At 36.6% G+C, this 17,730-nt stretch overlaps 1 protein-coding gene across 1 annotated transcript; it reads left to right on the forward strand.

Annotated features, from left to right (window-relative positions):
• Window positions 1-7,840: 7,840 nt before the first annotated feature.
• On the forward strand, window positions 7,841-12,072 carry LOC135623803 (uncharacterized). Its single transcript, XM_065127169.1, has 2 exons — window positions 7,841-9,747; window positions 11,772-12,072. Exon 1 carries the CDS (start codon window positions 8,049-8,051, stop codon window positions 9,276-9,278), a length of 1,230 nt encoding a protein of 409 aa, XP_064983241.1. The 5' UTR covers window positions 7,841-8,048; the 3' UTR covers window positions 9,279-9,747; window positions 11,772-12,072.
• Window positions 12,073-17,730: the final 5,658 nt, after the last annotated feature.

Below are 17,730 nucleotides of genomic sequence, written 5' to 3' on the forward strand. Positions count from 1 at the left end.
TCCGCCGGAGCCCCTATCTTATTGGATATCTAATAAGCCCGTGAATTATTGGATCCTATGGATGAGATCCAATAAGAGCCCATGAGAGATTATTAGATAGAGATCCACTAATCTAAGAGGCTTGGGTAGTCGGATGCAGATCCAATACCCAATAAGGGAGGATTCATTAGGGTTTGATAGGGGACCTATATAAATAGGAGGGATTAAGTGGTTCATAGGCTAGAGCCTTTGCTTGCCTCCTCTATTCTCCTCCCCCTCTCCACCTCAAAGTAGGCCTGGAGTTTTAAGGAGCATCATCGCAGCCCTGTTGTGTGGATCACCACTAGAGAGGTGGGTGCTTGACCTCCTTCACACTCTCCTAGAGATCTGCAGGGACATAGGGATATACGATCTCCCTAAGTAACATAATCTGTTCTTTATATAGCTTTAAGTTTCGCAGATTTTTGCAAACCAATCTTCACACGACGATGAACTTCCGACGAACTCTTGAACTCCCAACGAAATCTCGATCTTGACTCTGACACAATATATGCTTTATGCCTTACTGCTATCATAGTTAATCCTGCATATTTTTCTCAACATATATATTAGATCAAACAATTTACAAATTGATTTCATCATCAAAATCTGAGATTCAACAATCTCCCCCTTTTTTATGATGACAATCAGTTGATGACGGAGTTAACCTTAACTCCCCCTATCTATATACTATACTGGAGAAAAGATACTCTTGAATTCAAGGCATTGGAATTCGAGCATTAATCTGATAAGTTATATTCATTTGAACTTATCAACATGCACATAATGATACTTATCATGATTTACCAATTCAAAATATGATACCACGTATTTATAAAAAATGATGTCAAGGCTTGACATCCATTTTCAAGTCTAATGATGAAAGACAATCATCATTTTTAAGTATGATACGAATTTCAAATATGAAATTTTGCAAGATGACAAAGATAGCAATTCATCATTCCATGGCAAGATATCAATTGTAAATAGCAAGTTGAGCTCATGATATCTTATCATAATGATAGACAATTATCAAGCATTCATGAAACATTTCAAGTATCTACAATGCATATGAAATACATTTTGATATGTCTCAAGCATTTATGATATGTTGCGATGTATTTGACGATTCCAATTATATTTTAAGCATTCACAAAATATACAAGTATTTATGATAAGATACAAGTATTTACGATAAGATACATTGTATACATTTACAATGTCAATTTGTCATCAATTATTTTTTATAAGATACAAGCATTTACGATAAGATACATTGCATATATTTACAATGCCAATTTGTCATCAATTATTTATGATAAGATATAAGCATTTATGATAAGATACATTGCATTCATTTACAATGTCAATTTGTCATCAATTTACCATATTTTGGTATCATTTCTCCATGTTTATCATCAACAAAAAGGAGAACCATTCAACAATACAAGTGTGGTAAGCAAGTTTCACACCAATTTATCCAAGCCAGAAAGGAAGGTAAACAAAAACTTTGCATTATAACCTTTTTGGATAAACTAATATTTTTACTTAAGGGCTTTTTTATTCTTCTTTTAGATGTGCAAGTTTCTTTCTTCTTTTTGTCATAAAAATAAGAAGAAGAGGAAGAAAGGTAAGGAAAGAATCCATTAAGAACCAAATACATGAAATGATTTGAATCAAGTCAAATTTAAAACAATAAATGAGTTTCATTAAATCTTTTTTCAATTTTAACAAAGAGAAGGGATTCATGAAAAGGATCTAGATATCCATGTGAAATCAAATCGTCATTCTTGCAAGTAATCATCAAGATATCTATTGGAATTCATAAAATTCATCTTTCATGAGAAGAATAAGAAAGAATTCATGGGAGAGGAGCATCACATGAAAAATAAATTCATAAATAAAACTTCATAAATCAAATTTGTTTCACATTAAAAATTCATTAGAGTAAAATCCATGAGAGATGCATTTATCACTGAATTCTATGAGTGAAGTGATTAAGTGTATCAAGAATCATTAAGTGATGGAGCAAAGGTGTGAAATAAATTTGATATCAAGTAAATTGATATTCCAGATTTCATAAAGGCCTTAGATACGAAATGAAATAATTTCATGAAAGCCTTTAAAAAAAATCAACAATGTCCAGAAAAGATATACATCAAATTCATGCATTCGGACAATTTAACATCCCTAACTCTCTTCTAATAAAATCAAATTATTCTTCATTTAAAGGTTTTATAAAGATATCGGCTAATTGATGTTTTATATCAATAAACTCTAAAGATATGTCATGGTTATTAACATTATCTCTTATGAAATGATGCTTGATGTTAATATGTTTAGTTCTAGAGTGTTGAATAGGATTTTTTGTTAAATATATTACACTTGTGTTATCACATTTTATAGGAATGTTCTTAAGGTGAATCTTATAATCTTCTAATGTATTTTTCATCCATACAACTTGTGCACAACATGTATTTGCCATTATATATTCGGCTTCGGTTGTAGAAAGTGCAATCGAGTTTTATTTCTTGGAAGACCAAGAGATAAGTGTATGACCTAAGAATTAACATGTTTTGGATGTACTTTTTCTATCTATTCTACATCCAGCAAAATCTGCATCTGCGTAAGCAATTAGTTCAAAGTTTTTGGATTTTGGATACCATAATCCTAGATTAGTGGTTCCTTTAAGATATCTAAGAATTCTTTTAACTGCTTTAAGATGAGATATCTTAGGATTATATTGAAACCTAGCATAAAGTCTAACTTAGTGCTAGACTTTTTAATCAAAGCTTTCTCCACTTTTGTCAATATCTAACTTAGTCGAGGTACTCATAGGAGTATTTATAGCCTTTGAACTATCCATATTAAATCATTTTAGCAAGTCTAATGCATATTTTGTTTGACTAAGAAAAATATTATCACTAAGTTATTTAATTTGTAAGCCTAAAAAGAAAGTTAGTTCACCCATTAGACTCACTTTAAACTCTTGACTCATACTTTTGGCAAACGATTCGCATAAGACTTCATTTGTAAAACTAAAAATAATATCATTAACATAAATTTGAACAACAAGAAAATTATTTTCAAAATTTTTAATAAACAATGTAGTATCGACCTTGTCTTTAGAGAAATTATTTTGGATAAAAAAGGAGCTAAGTCTCTCATACCAAGCCCTTGGGGCTTGTTTTAATCTTTAGAGAGCTTTAGTCAATTTAAACACATGATGATTAGGAAAATTATCATTCTCAAATCTGGGAGGTTGTTCTATTAGGATCAAGAGCTGCACTAAGACAGGGGGTGAATTAGTATAGTGGAAATTTTTTTCGATTTTAGAAAAATGTTCATTTTGATTAAAACTGATTATGATGAAAATAGTTTCAATTCAATCTATTTCGGAGAGAATATGAACTTGAAAGCTTTCATAAAAGTGCAAGAGAGGATTAACAAGATTTGTAGTAAAGTGAATTGCACAAATGAAAAGTAAACCAGAATTTAGAGTGGTTCGATCAATGTGACCTACATGCACTTTCGGATTCCTCCTCTGACGAGGTCTCCGGCATCCACTATAAGCCTTCCTTCAATAGGTGAAGGTCAACCACCTTTTAAAGCTCTTTCTCCTTTGGCCGGGTTTAGGAGACAACCCTTACAAGTCTCACTCCTCTTTCTTGGATGGTTACAAGGCTAAGAGATGAAGGAGGAGAACTCTTCACTTTTACAACACTTTAAGACTCAAGAACTCAAGATTATTCCAATAACTTTCGTGCCCTTTCATGTAGAAAAGGGTGGGATTTTTATAGGCCCCAATGGATTTAAAAAATGGAGTCAAAAAGTGTCTCATCTTGGATTTTCGAGGTACTAGTGGTACCACTGCCTAACACCTAACATTGGGCGGTACCACCACCTGACAGGGGTGGTACCACCGCTAGCATCATTTATTGCTATTGGTACCACCACCCAAACCACCTAGGAGACTGACTCTCCCAGGTGGTGCCACCACCGGCTAGGCTTTTTAGGTGCTGAATGGGCTGATCAATCTAGCCTAATGCAGTCCTATTAAGGGCCTAGTTGGCTCCTGATTAAGTTAATGGGATTACCTCCCAATTCTAATTTAATCTACTGTCTAACTACAATTACTAAGACATAATCTAAGGCACTTTTGTTCCGGTACGTCAATTGCTCTTCCGACGATCTTCTAGTGATCTTCCGACGAACTCTCAGCAATGTTCCAGCAAACTCCCAGTTAGCTCCTGGACTTTACGATGATCTTATTGGCGAGTGTAACATCCCCCATTTTTAAAAATTTAGTAAAAGGTTTGTTTGTAAAAATAAAGATTATTTAATAATTATTTTATATTAAATGATATTATATTAAAGGTTTATGGCTAGGGACCTAAGAGTAAATATTAGAATTTTGATATAATTTATTAAAAGATTCAGATTTAAGTTAAAAAAAAAAGAAAAAAAAAATAGTGGACATGTGTCACTAACTAACATAAGGTTGGTGCCACTTACCTTTGCTCTAAAGATGACACCTAGCCCCTTTCATGCATGCATGACACCTTGCAACTTTTGCATTAGCCAAAACCCAAATAATTAGATGAAGGGTTAAAGAAAACAAACCTGAAGACTTGCAGCCAACGTGAGTTTGAGAGAAGAAGAAGAAGAAGAAGAAGAAGAAGAAGAAGAGGAGCTTGAGGTTTTTCATCAATTTTCTCACATTTGGGATTCAAATAATTTTAAGGCAAGTGTTCTAACCCAATCCCACAGTAACCTTAATCTCTGTTTCCATTTTTATTCTGCAAAATTTGAAAGATTTCAACTGAGAACCAGACCTTCTTTCGTTTTGATATAAAGCTATGAATCTGTAATTTTTCGGTAATCTGACCTCTATGCAATGTTTCGGTCATAACATTTTGTAATAAACTCTGATTTAGACAAAACCTATTCCATATGAAAGTAGATAAGAATATCTTTATTTTGATATAAAGATCGAATGATTTGGAGTTTAAATGCCTACTAAGACTTCTGTCTAAATTAACCCTACAGATTCTGCAAAACAGGGACTGAAATTTCTGACCTCTTGTTGCTTAACTACTTATAACTTTCTGTTGTGAACTCAGATTCATACAAAGTATTTTTTATTCGAAGATAGACTCAAAATGATTTCTGTATATACCTGATTTGAAATTTTTGGATTAGAATTGCTAACTGAAACATCTGCTTTAATCGACCCTATGGATTCAGTAAAACAGAGCTAATATTTTCAGACCTTTCGCTACGAAATTATCTGTAACTCCCTGTTGTAAATTCAAAATCTTGTAAAACTTGATTTGACTAAAACTAGATTGATAAAGATTTCTAGTGACACCTATTTTGTATAAATTGGAGCATAATTGGTTATCCAAATAGTTCATACAATGTTCCTATCAAATTCTGCCAGAATCGAGCTTTGGTCGATTTTGGCTTTCCTTGTTTCTTCTCTTTGGAAATCGATTTCAGCAAACACTCTTACTTCAGTTAAGATTTACATTATTACCTTCAATTTCTGTATACTTTTGTCCTCTATTTATTTGTACATCTGCAGCTATCATCTAAAGATCATGTTTGCATCGTAATGATTCGGCACATGCATCCCATTGTTCCGCATTTGCTTTTGATATGCGCCTCTTCCAGTTTTATTTCATTGGACATTGAATTCACCTAACTTTCTTATTTCAATTGAGCTATATGTGATTTCTTGAAATCCTTGTATGCTCTTGCTTTTGTTTTCTTTCAAATCTGAATACATTTATGAAAGATTATGTTTGTATCGTATTGACTTGAAAGGCATATGTACATTTCTTTGTTCCGCATGTGCTTCCGATATGTCCCAATTCATTATTCACAATACCCTTTTGTACTCTGGTATTTGTGGGATTATTTGGACCTTTGCCAGAAATGATAAAGGGTATGTGCTTAGAGCCCGCGATGCTCTAGATTATGTTTGGTAGTCATTCAGAAATGGATGGACCATATTATGTTTGGAATCCCACTTCACCTTCTATCTGTTTGATATGAAATTCAGAGCCGACCTAGCACTTGGGTAGGGTGAGAGGGCTCGAGTAGAAAAGGGCTACCCGTGGATGGAGTCGAGAACTCATCACGGCGTGGAGCCACCACTGAGTTAAACCTCACATGCACTATGCTAGAGTACGACGTCTGAGCTTCTATTTCGTATTTGTTCTTTGATATGTTCTGAAATGCTTCTTATGCTTCCGAAATATTTCCATATGCCATTGATATGTTCTAAAGCATTTCATTCACCATTGATATGTTCCGAACTGTTTCATATGCCATTGATATCCAAAATGCTCCTTACGTCTTTATTATGCCTTGAAATTATCATATGTCATCGATATGCTCCTTATGCCAATGATATGCTCCAATTACCTTTCCTCGATTGTATGAACAAAACGTGCTTCGAACGAAATGACATCGTAATTCTGCATTCATGATATCCAAAATGCTCCTTACGTCTTTGCTATGCTTTGAAATTACCATATGTCATCGATATGCTCCTTATGCCAATGATATGCTCCAATTATCTTTCCTCGATTGTATAAACAAAACGTGCTTCGAACGAAATGACATCGTAATTCTGCATTCATGGTATCTAAAATGCTCCTTACGTCTTTATTATGCCTTGAAATTATCATATGTCATCGATATGCTCCTTATGACAATGATATGCTCCAATTTACTTTCCTCAATTGTATGAATAAAACGTGCTTCGAACGATATGATATTGTAATTCTGCATTCAAACAAAACATGCTACTGTTTCATCCTGTATCTCTGCTTTGTATTTTGATACCTCATTTGTTTGAAAATTGTCCTCTTTGCTATGGATATGTTAGTCATTTGCTGAGCTTTATATGCTCACCCCGTTGCTATATAAATTTTTCAGGATAGCTTATCGCTCACTAAAATGTGTAAATTGGGTTGAGGCAATGGAAGACTAGAAGATTTTGGGGCAAATATTTTGTACTTGATAGGTTGAGGTTGTATAAGTTCTTTTTGGGTGTAATGAAATATCAATGACAAATCTAGATTGATGTATCTTGTAAATATTTGAAAAGTACCTCTTATGTCAGGATTTTGGAAATGTTAAGTCTAAATTGTGTACTGATATAAACATGTAGTACATGTTGGTTTTGTGATTGCATTAATTGCCGTGCTTATGGATTTATGATATAGTTATGGTTTAGTTAAGTTGAGTTTTGGATTTTAAGAATCATCTAGTGACATGATGTATGATTATAAACTGCACAGGTCTTGTGAATTGTGGATTGTAGAGGTGAATGACTTGAATGTTTTTCTTAGTGACCTCAAATGTGTGATTGGATCCTGGATTGTTTGTTGAATTAAATATTATTAATCTTGAATTAGGTTCACACCTCCTAAATGAGAATTAAATTCGGGGGGGGGGAGCGTGATAGAGTGGTATCAGAGCATGGTTTGAGGATCACTGAAATATTCAATATGTTGACGTGCAAAATATATTGAGGTCTTGTAAACTATATTGATTGGTGAAAATTAACTTTGATGCATTTTAGGAATCTAGGATGACGAGGACATTTAGTCCTCCTACTTCGTCTGCTTTTGATTAATTAAGTGTGATAAAAGGGTTGATCAGGGATATTAAATCAGAGTGGCGCAGCGGAAGCTGTTGTTAAGTGGGAAGTACCAACAAACGTGACAGAAGTTAGAAGCTTCTTGGGCATGACGGGTTATTATAGGAGGTTTGTGGAGGGATTTTCTTGAATCACTCAACCTCTCGCCAAACTTGTAATATCCCTCGCTTTTAAAAATTATTAATAAAGATTTATTTATAAATCGGAGGACCTATATGTAAATATAGAAATTTCAAAGACTAAACTGTTAAGTTGTAAAAAGAAGTAAATAAAGAAAAACCGAAAATTTCGGTTTTATCCCACCGCCTCCCACGCACTCTCTGTTTCTTCGAGAAACAGAGAGGAGCGGTGGGGCATGAGGAGTGAAGAAAAGAAGAAGAAGAGGGAAAAGAAGAGAGGAGGAAGGAGAGAGGAAGAAGAGGGAGAAGAGAAGAAGAAGAAGAAGAGGTGGCTGCAGCGAGGGCTGCAGCGAGGAGCTGTGGGGCGTGGGGAGAAGAAGATAGGAAGAAGAGGGAGAAGAGAAGAAGAAGAAGAAGAAGAAGAAGAAGAGAGGAGGATAGCTGCGGCAAGGCTGCAGCGAGGAGGTGTGTGGCTTTGGGGAGGAAAAGGGAAGAGGAGAAGAAGAGAAGGAGAAGAAGAGGGAAAAGAGAGGCAGCTACAGCAGCCAGGGCTGCAGCACCTCTGTTTCCCGCAGGTGGAAACAGAGGAGAGGATGTGTGGGGCGTTGAGGATGAAAAGGGAAGAAAAAGAAGAAGAAGAAGAAGAAGAAGAAGAAGAAGAAGAAGAAGAAGATAGCTGCGGCAAGGCTGCAGCGAGGAGATGTGTGGCCTTGGGGAGGAAAAGGGAAGAGGGGAAGAGGAGAAGAAGAAGAAGAGGAAGAGAAAGAGGTGTGATACCTCTGTTTCCTGCAGAGGAAACAGAGGAGAGGGTGTGTGTGACGCCGGGGAAGAAGGGGCTGCAGCTGCGGCGATGGCAGCTGCAGCTGGAAGAGAAGAAGAAGAGGAAGATGAGCAGGGGAGGAGGGAGAGGTTGCGGCCGTGGCTGCGGCCGCGACTGCAGCAGTTGCAGCGGGGAGAGAAGAAGAAGAAAGGAAGGAGAAGGAAGAGGAGAAGGGAAAGAAGTAGCTACGGCTGCGGTTGTGGCAGCTACAGCTATGGCAGGGAAAGAGGAAGAGAAAAAGGAAAGGAAGAAGAAGAGAAAGGGAAGGAGAGGAAGAAGAGAGGAAGAGGAGAAGGGGCTGCGGTTGCGGCGATGGCAGCTGCTGCTGTGGCAGGGAAAGAGAAAAAGGAAAGGAAGAAGAAGAGAAAGGGAAGGAGAGGAAGAAGAGAGGAAGAGGAGAAGGGGCTGCGGCTGCGGCGATGGCAGCTGCAGCTGTGGCAGGGAAAGAGAAAAAGGAAAGGAAGAAGAAGAGAAAGGGAAGGAGAGGAAGAAGAGAGGAAGAGGAGAAGGGGCTGCGGATGCGGTGATGGCAGCTGCAGCTGTGGCTGGGAAAGAAGAGAAGGAAAGGAAGAAGAAGAGAAAGGGAAGGAGAGGAAGAAGAGAGGAAGAGGAGAAGGGGTGGCAGCTGCGGCAGTGGCAGCTGTAGTTGGAAGAGAAGTAGGAGAGGAAATAGAGTAGCAGAGGAAGAAGAGGCTGCGGTTGTGGTGGCTGCGGCCATGGCTGCGACTGCGACTGCGGCAGTTGCAGCTGGGAAAGAAAGGAAAGGAAAGGGGGAAAAAGGGGCTGCGGACGGGATTGCGGTCGCAGCGGCAGCGACTGCGTATGCAGCAGTTATGTCTGCGAGAGAAGGGAGGAAGGAAGGTAGTGCGGTGGAAGGGGCTGCGATTGTGGCAGCGGCAGCGGCGGCGGTTGTGGCAGCTGCGTTTGGGAAAGAAAAAGAAGGAATGAGAGTAAGAGAAAGCAGGTGACTGTGCCTCGATGTTCGACACGTGGTGTAGTTGCGAAGAAAGGAAGAAAACGGGAGCACAAAACGAAACAGAGAGAGGACACGGAGGAAAAGTAGAAGGATTTGGGCTAGCACCTTCTTTGGATCTTCGGATCGAAATCCTTGAAAGGCAAGTTCCCTGACCGTTTCTCCTATAATTGCTCTGATATTTCTTATTGCAAGTTCCCTGATCGTTTCTCCTATAATTGCTCTGATATTTCTTATTGCAAGTTCCCTGATCGTTCCTCCTATAATTGCTCTAATCTTTCCTATTGCAAGTATCCTGATCATTCCTCACTGTCATTTTTATCTCTACATTTTCTTTGAATATGAGGAACTTTGAATTGTTCTAGCCTTGCATTTGATATATCTCCTGTTTAGACGTAACGATTCGAATCTGTGCAACTTCTGATATTCTGACCTTTTGATACCGAGCTGCCTATAAGTCTTTGTTGGAAACTCTGATTTGTTCAAAATTGATTTCATTGGAAACTAGACTCGTAGACCTTTCTTTGATATATGGATTGAAAGATTTGGAATCCAAACACCTATCCAATTATCTGTTGAATCTGACATTATGAATTCTGCCAACAGAGATTTTGTTCTACGACACTTGCTTACCAAATTATTTGTAACTCTCTCTGTTGGACAGTTCAATTCATATGAAGCCTGTCTTATCTGAAAGTATTATCCAATGATTATTTCTGAGTAAATTGGAGCACGATTGATAGTTTGAATCATTTGTTCAATGTGCCTTCTGTATTCTGCCAGAAATCGAGCTTTGGTCGATTTCTCATATTCTGGTTTCATTCCTTTGGAGATTGATATCCTTTAGCTTTCTTATTCAATTGAGCTTTATATTACTACTTTGAATTCTTGTATGCTCTTGTCCTTAAAATTATTGCATTCTTGAAAACTGTTGTGTAACGTTTATGCTATATCGTATTGACTCATATAGGCACATGTATATCCTATTGTTCCGCATTTGCTTTCGATATGTGCCTATTCCAGTTTCATTCCTTTGGACATTGAATTCATCAAATCTTCTTATTGAATTGAGGTATAAGTGATTGCTTGGATTCCATATGTGCCCTTGCTTTCAATTCCTTTCAAGTCTGAATATACTTGTGAAAGATTATTGTTTACTTCGGATTGACTCGTAAAGGCACATGTACGTTTGTTGTTCCGCGTGTGCTTCCGATATATGCTACTTATTGTTGAAACTGTCCTTTTGTACTCTGGTGTGTGGGATTGTCTGGACCTTTGCCAGAAATGGTAAAGGGTATGCGCTATTTGCCCGCTATGTGGGGTCCCGCTATGAGGGATATTCTGTATGCGCTTTTTGCCCGCTACGTGGGTATGTGATTAGAGCCTGCGATGCTCTGCCGGCCCCCTTTGACTTCACCTAGACGTGGGTGGATGGAGCTCCCAAACGTGGGAGACTTTTGTCAGGTGGTCATTCAGAAATGGATGAATCACATTCTGACTGAGATCCCACTACACCTTCTGTATGTTTGATATGATATCCAGAGCTTTGGTTATGTGTTTCTGTACATGCTTTGGATAAGATTGATATGTTTGCAACGTCAAAGACGACGTTTGAGCTTCTGTACGGTATTTGTTATTGATATGCTCTGAAATGTTTCATCCACTGTTGATATGTTTCGAAATGTTCCATATGTCGTTGATATGCTCCGGAACATTTCATACGCCATTGATATGCTCCAATTATTTTGTGCTCCATTTGCTATGAACTGATATGTTCTGAAATGTCCTATCTACCATTGATATGCTCCAAATTACTCTGTGCTCCATTTGCTATGAACTGATATGTTCTGAAATGTCCTATCTACCATTGATATGCTCCAAATTACTCTGTGCTCCATTTGCTATGAGCTGATTTGTTCTGAAATGTCCTATCTGCCATTGATATGTTCCAATTACTCTATGCTCCATTCGTTATGGATCAAATATGTTATGAATGACATGATACGTATGATTTGGTATCTATTGAGATGGTATCCTTGAGAATTCTGGTATTCTGCCTTGCATTATGATACCTTACTCGTTTCAAACTGTTCCTTTTGTTCTGAATATGCTTTGTCACTTGCTGAGCCGTTTTTGGCTCACTCTGTTGTTATATAAACCTTTCAGGTCAGCTTGTCACTCTTCGAGATGTTTGATTTGGGCTGAGGCAGTGGATAGCTATTCAGAATTATGGGCAAGTCCTGTTGGTTGTTATGCTATTGTTGTATAAGCATATTTTGTATGTAATGAATTGTTCTGATGATCGAAATGGATATACTGTGTAAAAGTGTTAGAAGATCTCTCTTATTTGGAATTTCGGAATGTTAAGTCTAATTTATGACGATATGAACTTGTGGTGAATAGTTGGAGTTCTGATTGTATAATTTATTTAGCTTGTGGATTTATAAATGTTGTTCATGTTTGTCAAGTTGGCTTGGGTTGCCATAAATGTGAATTATCGAGTGATGTGATATATGATTATAAACTGCACAGGTTTTATGGATGTGAATATGAATAGAATGTTTTCAGTGTCCTCAAACGTTAGTTTGGATCCTGGATTGGTCTGTGACGAAAATTTTAAAAATCATGGATATTTTGAGGGGCGTGACAAAACTCACTCAAAAGAATGTGAAATTTGTATGGGGTAATGATTGTGAGCAAAGTTTTCAAGAGTTAAAAAGGAGATTGACTAGTGCCCCTATTCTCACTATTCCAAGTGGTGATGAAGGATTTATGGTTTACAATGATGCCTCAAGAAAGGGCCTTGGATGTGTTTTGCTGCAAGAAAGGAAAGTGATTGCTTATGCTTCTAGACAACTAAAGAGTTATGAACTGAATTATCCAACTCATGATTTGGAATTGGCAGCAATTGTTTTTGCTCTAAAGATTTGGAGGCATTACTTGTATGGACGAACATTTGAAATCTTTACTGATCATAAGAGTTTAAAGTATATTTTTACTCAAAAAGAGTTAAACATGAGACAGCGGAGATGGATAGAACTTTTAAAGGATTATGATTGTACCATTCGTTATCACCCGGGTAAAGCTAATGTTGTAGCATAGGCCCTTAGTAGAAAATCTACAAGTTTTTTAGCGACTTTGGTTGTGAAGCAATGGAAGTTATTAGAAGAGAATTATGATTTGAATGTTGAGAAAAGGGCAAGACTCAATGATATCAATGGCCTCCATCCAAGTGCAATCTGATCTCATTCAACAAATTAAAGGAGGAAAACTACGTGATCGACGCTTGATCCGCTTAAGGAATGAAGTAGAAAAGGGATTGAAACTGAATTTTTGAGTTTCAGAGGATGGCCTATTGAGATTAGGGAATAGAATATATGTTCCAAATGACTCAGATATCAAAAATCAAATCCTGAGAGATGGTCATAATTCAAAGTACACCATGCATCCTAGTAGCACTAAGATGTATAGAGATCTCCAAAGTCATTATTGGTGAGAAGGCATGAAGAAAGAGATTGCAATATATGTTTCAAAGTGTTTGACTTGTCAGCAAGTCAAAGCAGAACACCAAAGACCTGGAGGTTTGTTGCAACCTTTAGATATTCCTGAATGGAAATGGGAATGTATTACCATGGACTTTATTTCAGGACTACCCTGAACTTCTAGAAAGCATGATGCTATTTGGATTATCATTGATAGGTTAAGGAAATCTGCACATTTCCTATCGATCAATATAACTTATTCTCTTGATAGGCTTGCAGATTTATATATAAATGAAATAGTAAGACTTCATGATGTTCCAAAGGAGATAATCTCTGACAGAGACTCCAGACTTCTATCTAGATTGGCACTAGAGTCAAGTTTAGCACTACTTATCACCCTCAAACTGATGGTCAATCAGAAAGAACCATTCAAACACTTGAGGATTTGCTTCGAGCCTATGTTATGGATTGGAAAGGTGAATGGGATAAAAATATCTCTCTTATTGAGTTCACTTACAATAATAGTTATCATTCAAGTATTCAGATGGCTCCTTATGAAGCTTTATATGGGCGAAAGTGCAGGACGCCTATATGTTGGGAAGAAATTGGCGACAGAAAGTTATTAGCACCAGAAAAAGTACAAGAGACTACTGAGAAAATTCAACTTATAAGAAAAAGGTTAAAGACTACTTAGAGTCGTCAAAAGAGTTATGCTGATAACATAAGACGAAATATTGAGTTCAAATCGGGGATTTTGTATTCCTAAAGGTCTCCCCTTCTAAAGGCAGTGTAAGATTTGGGAAGAAAGGAAAGTTAAGCCCAAGATTTATTGGACCTTTTGAGATTCTTGAGAGGGTTGGTTCTGTCGCTTACAGGATTGCCTTGCCACCATCATTGTGCCATATCCATGATATGTTTCATATTTCAATGATCAGAAAGTATATACCTGATCCCTCTCATATCATTAAGTATGAGCCGATGGTGATTGATAAAGACTTGTCTTATGTGGAAGAGCCCACTCAGATTGTTGATAAAAAAGAAAAGATCTTGAGGAATTGAGTTATCCCTCTAGTTAAAGTGATCTAGAGATATCATTCTGGAGAGGAAACAACATGGGAGCTTGAGGAAGAAATGATGAAAGCTTATCCTCATCTTTTCGTTGAATGAGGTATGATAAATTTAGAGGACTAAATTTTTTTTTTAAGGAGGGGAGAGTGTAACATCCCCCATTTTTAAAAATTTAGTAAAAGGTTTGTTTGTAAAAATAAGGATTATTTAATAATTATTTTATATTAAATGATATTATATTAAAGGTTTATGGCTAGGGACCTAAGAGTAAATATTAGAAGTTTGATATAATTTATTAAAAGATTCAGATTTAAGTTAAAAAAAAAAAGAAAAAAAAATAGTGGACATGTGTCACTAACTAACATAAGGTTGGTGCCACTTACCTTTGCTCTAAAGATGACACCTAGCCCCTTTCATGCATGCATGACACCTTGCAACTTTTGCATTAGCCAAAACCCAAATAATTAGATGAAGGGTTAAAGAAAACAAACCTGAAGAGTTGCAACCAACATGAGTTTGAGAGAAGAAGAAGAAGAAGAAGAAGAAGAAGAAGAAGAAGAAGAAGAAGAGGAGCTTGAGGTTTTTCATCAATTTTCTCACATTTGGGATTCAAATAATTTTAAGGCAAGTGTTCTAACCCAATCCCACAGTAACCTTAATCTCTGTTTCCATTTTTATTCTGCAAAATTTGAAAGATTTCAATTGAGAACCAGACCTTCTTTCGTTTTGATATAAAGCTATGAATCTGTAATTTTTCGGTAATCTGACCTCTATGCAATGTTTCGGTCATAACATTTTGTAATAAACTCTGATTTAGACAAACCTATTCCACATGAAAGTAGATAAGAATATCTTTATTTTGATATAAGATCGAATGATTTGGAGTTTAAATGCCTACTAAGACTTCTGTCTAAATTAACCCTACAGATTCTGCAAAACAGGGACTGAAATTTCTGACCTCTTGTTGCTTAACTACTTATAACTTTCTGTTGTGAACTCAGATTCATACAAAGTATTTTTTATTCGAAGATAGACTCAAAATGCTTTCTGTATATACCTGATTTGAAATTTTTGGATTAGAATTGCTAACTGAAACATCTGCTTTCATCGACCCTATGGATTCAGTAAAACAGAGCTAATATTTTCAGACCTTTCGCTACGAAATTATCTGTAACTCCCTGTTGTAAATTCCAAATCTTGTAAAACTTGATTTGACTAAAACTAGATTGACAAAGATTTCTAATGGCACCATTTTGTATAAATTGGAGCATAATTGGTTATCCAAATAGTTCATACAATGTTCCTATCAAATTCTGCCAGAATCGAGCTTTGGTCGATTTTGGCTTTCCTTGTTTCTTCTCTTTGGAAATCGATTTCAGCAAACACTCTTACTTCAGTTAAGATTTACATTATTACCTTAAATTTCTGTATACTTTTGTCCTCTATTTATTTGTACATCTGCAGCTATCATCTAAAGATCATGTTTGCATCGTAATGATTCGGCACATGCATCCCATTGTTCCGCATTTGCTTTTGATATGCGCCTCTTCCAGTTTTATTTCATTGGACATTGAATTCACCTAACTTTCTTATTTCAATTGAGCTATATGTGATTTCTTGAAATCCTTGTATGCTCTTGCTTTTGTTTTCTTTCAAATCTGAATACATTTATGAAAGATTATGTTTGTATCGTATTGACTTGAAAGGCATATGTACATTTCTTTGTTCTGCATGTGCTTCCGATATGTCCCAATTCATTATTCACAATACCCTTTTGTACTCTGGTATTTGTGGGATTATTTGGACCTTTGCCAGAAATGGTAAAGGGTATGTGCTTAGAGCCCGCGATGCTCTAGATTATGTTTGGTGGTCATTCAGAAATGGATGGACCATATTATGTTTGGAATCCCACTTCACCTTCTATCTGTTTGATATGAAATTCAGAGCCGACCTAGCACTTGGGTAGGGTGAGAGGGCTCGAGTAGGAAAGGGCTACCCGTGGATGGAGTCGAGAACTCATCACGGCGTGGAGCCACCACTGAGTTAAACCTCACATGCACTATGCTAGAGTACGGCGTCTGAGCTTCTATTTCGTATTTGTTCTTTGATATGTTCTGAAATGCTTCTTATGCTTCCGAAATATTTCCATATGCCATTGATATGTTCTAAAGCATTTCATTCACCATTGATATGTTCCGAACTGTTTCATATGCCATTGATATCCAAAATGCTCCTTACGTCTTTATTATGCCTTGAAATTATCATATGTCATCGATATGCTCCTTATGCCAATGATATGCTCCAATTACCTTTCCTCGATTGTATGAACAAAACGTGCTTCGAACGAAATGACATCGTAATTCTGCATTCATGATAACCAAAATGCTCCTTACGTCTTTGTTATGCCTTGAAATTACCATCTGTCATCGATATGCTCCTTATGCCAATGATATGCTCCAATTATCTTTCCTCGATTGTATAAACAAAACGTGCTTCGAACGAAATGACATCGTAATTCTGCATTCATGGTATCCAAAATGCTCCTTACGTCTTTATTATGCCTTGAAATTACCATATGTCATCGATATGCTCCTTATGCCAATGATATGCTCCAATTTCCTTTCCTCAATTGTATGAATAAAACGTGCTTCGAACGATATGATATTGTAATTCTGCATTCAAACAAAACATGCTACTGTTTCATCCTGTATCTCTGCTTTGTATTTTGATACCTCATTTGTTTGAAAAATGTCCTCTTTGCTATGGATTTGTTAGTCATTTGCTGAGCTTTATATGCTCACCCTGTTGCTATATAAATTTTTCAGGATAGCTTATCGCTCACTAAAATGTGTAAATTGGGTTGAGGCAGTGGAAGACTAGAAGATTTTGGGGCAAATATTTTGTACTTGATAGGTTGAGGTTGTATAAGTTCTTTTTGGGTGTAATGAAATATCAATGACAAATCTAGATTGATGTATCTTGTAAATATTTGAAAAGTACCTCTTATGTCAGGATTTTGGAAATGTTAAATCTAAATTGTGTACTGATATAAACATGTAGTACATGTTGGTTTTGTGATTGCATTAATTGTCGTGCTTATGGATTTATGATATAGTTATGGTTTAGTTAAGTTGAGTTTTGGATTTTAAGAATCATCTAGTGACATGATGTATGATTATAAACTGCACAGGTCTTGTGAATTGTGGATTGTAGAGGTGAATGACTTGAATGTTTTTCTTAGTGACCTCAAATGTGTGATTGGATCCTGGATTGTTTGTTGAATTAAATATTATTAATCTTGAATTAGGTTCACACCTCCTAAATGAGAATTAAATTCGGGGGGGGGGGAGCGTGATAGAGTGGTATCAGAGCATGGTTTGAGGATCACTGAAATATTCAATATGTTGACGTACAAAATATATTGAGGTCTTGTAAACTATATTGATTGGTGAAAATTAACTTTGATGCATTTTAGGAATCTAGGATGACGAGGACATTTAGTCCTCCTACTTCGTCTGCTTTTGATTAATTAAGTGTGATAAAAGGGTTGATCAGGGATATTAAATCAGAGTGGC

Source organism: Musa acuminata, chromosome BXJ1-3 (assembly GCF_036884655.1).
Source record: "Musa acuminata AAA Group cultivar baxijiao chromosome BXJ1-3, Cavendish_Baxijiao_AAA, whole genome shotgun sequence".
Taxonomy (NCBI): Eukaryota; Viridiplantae; Streptophyta; class Magnoliopsida; order Zingiberales; family Musaceae; genus Musa; species Musa acuminata.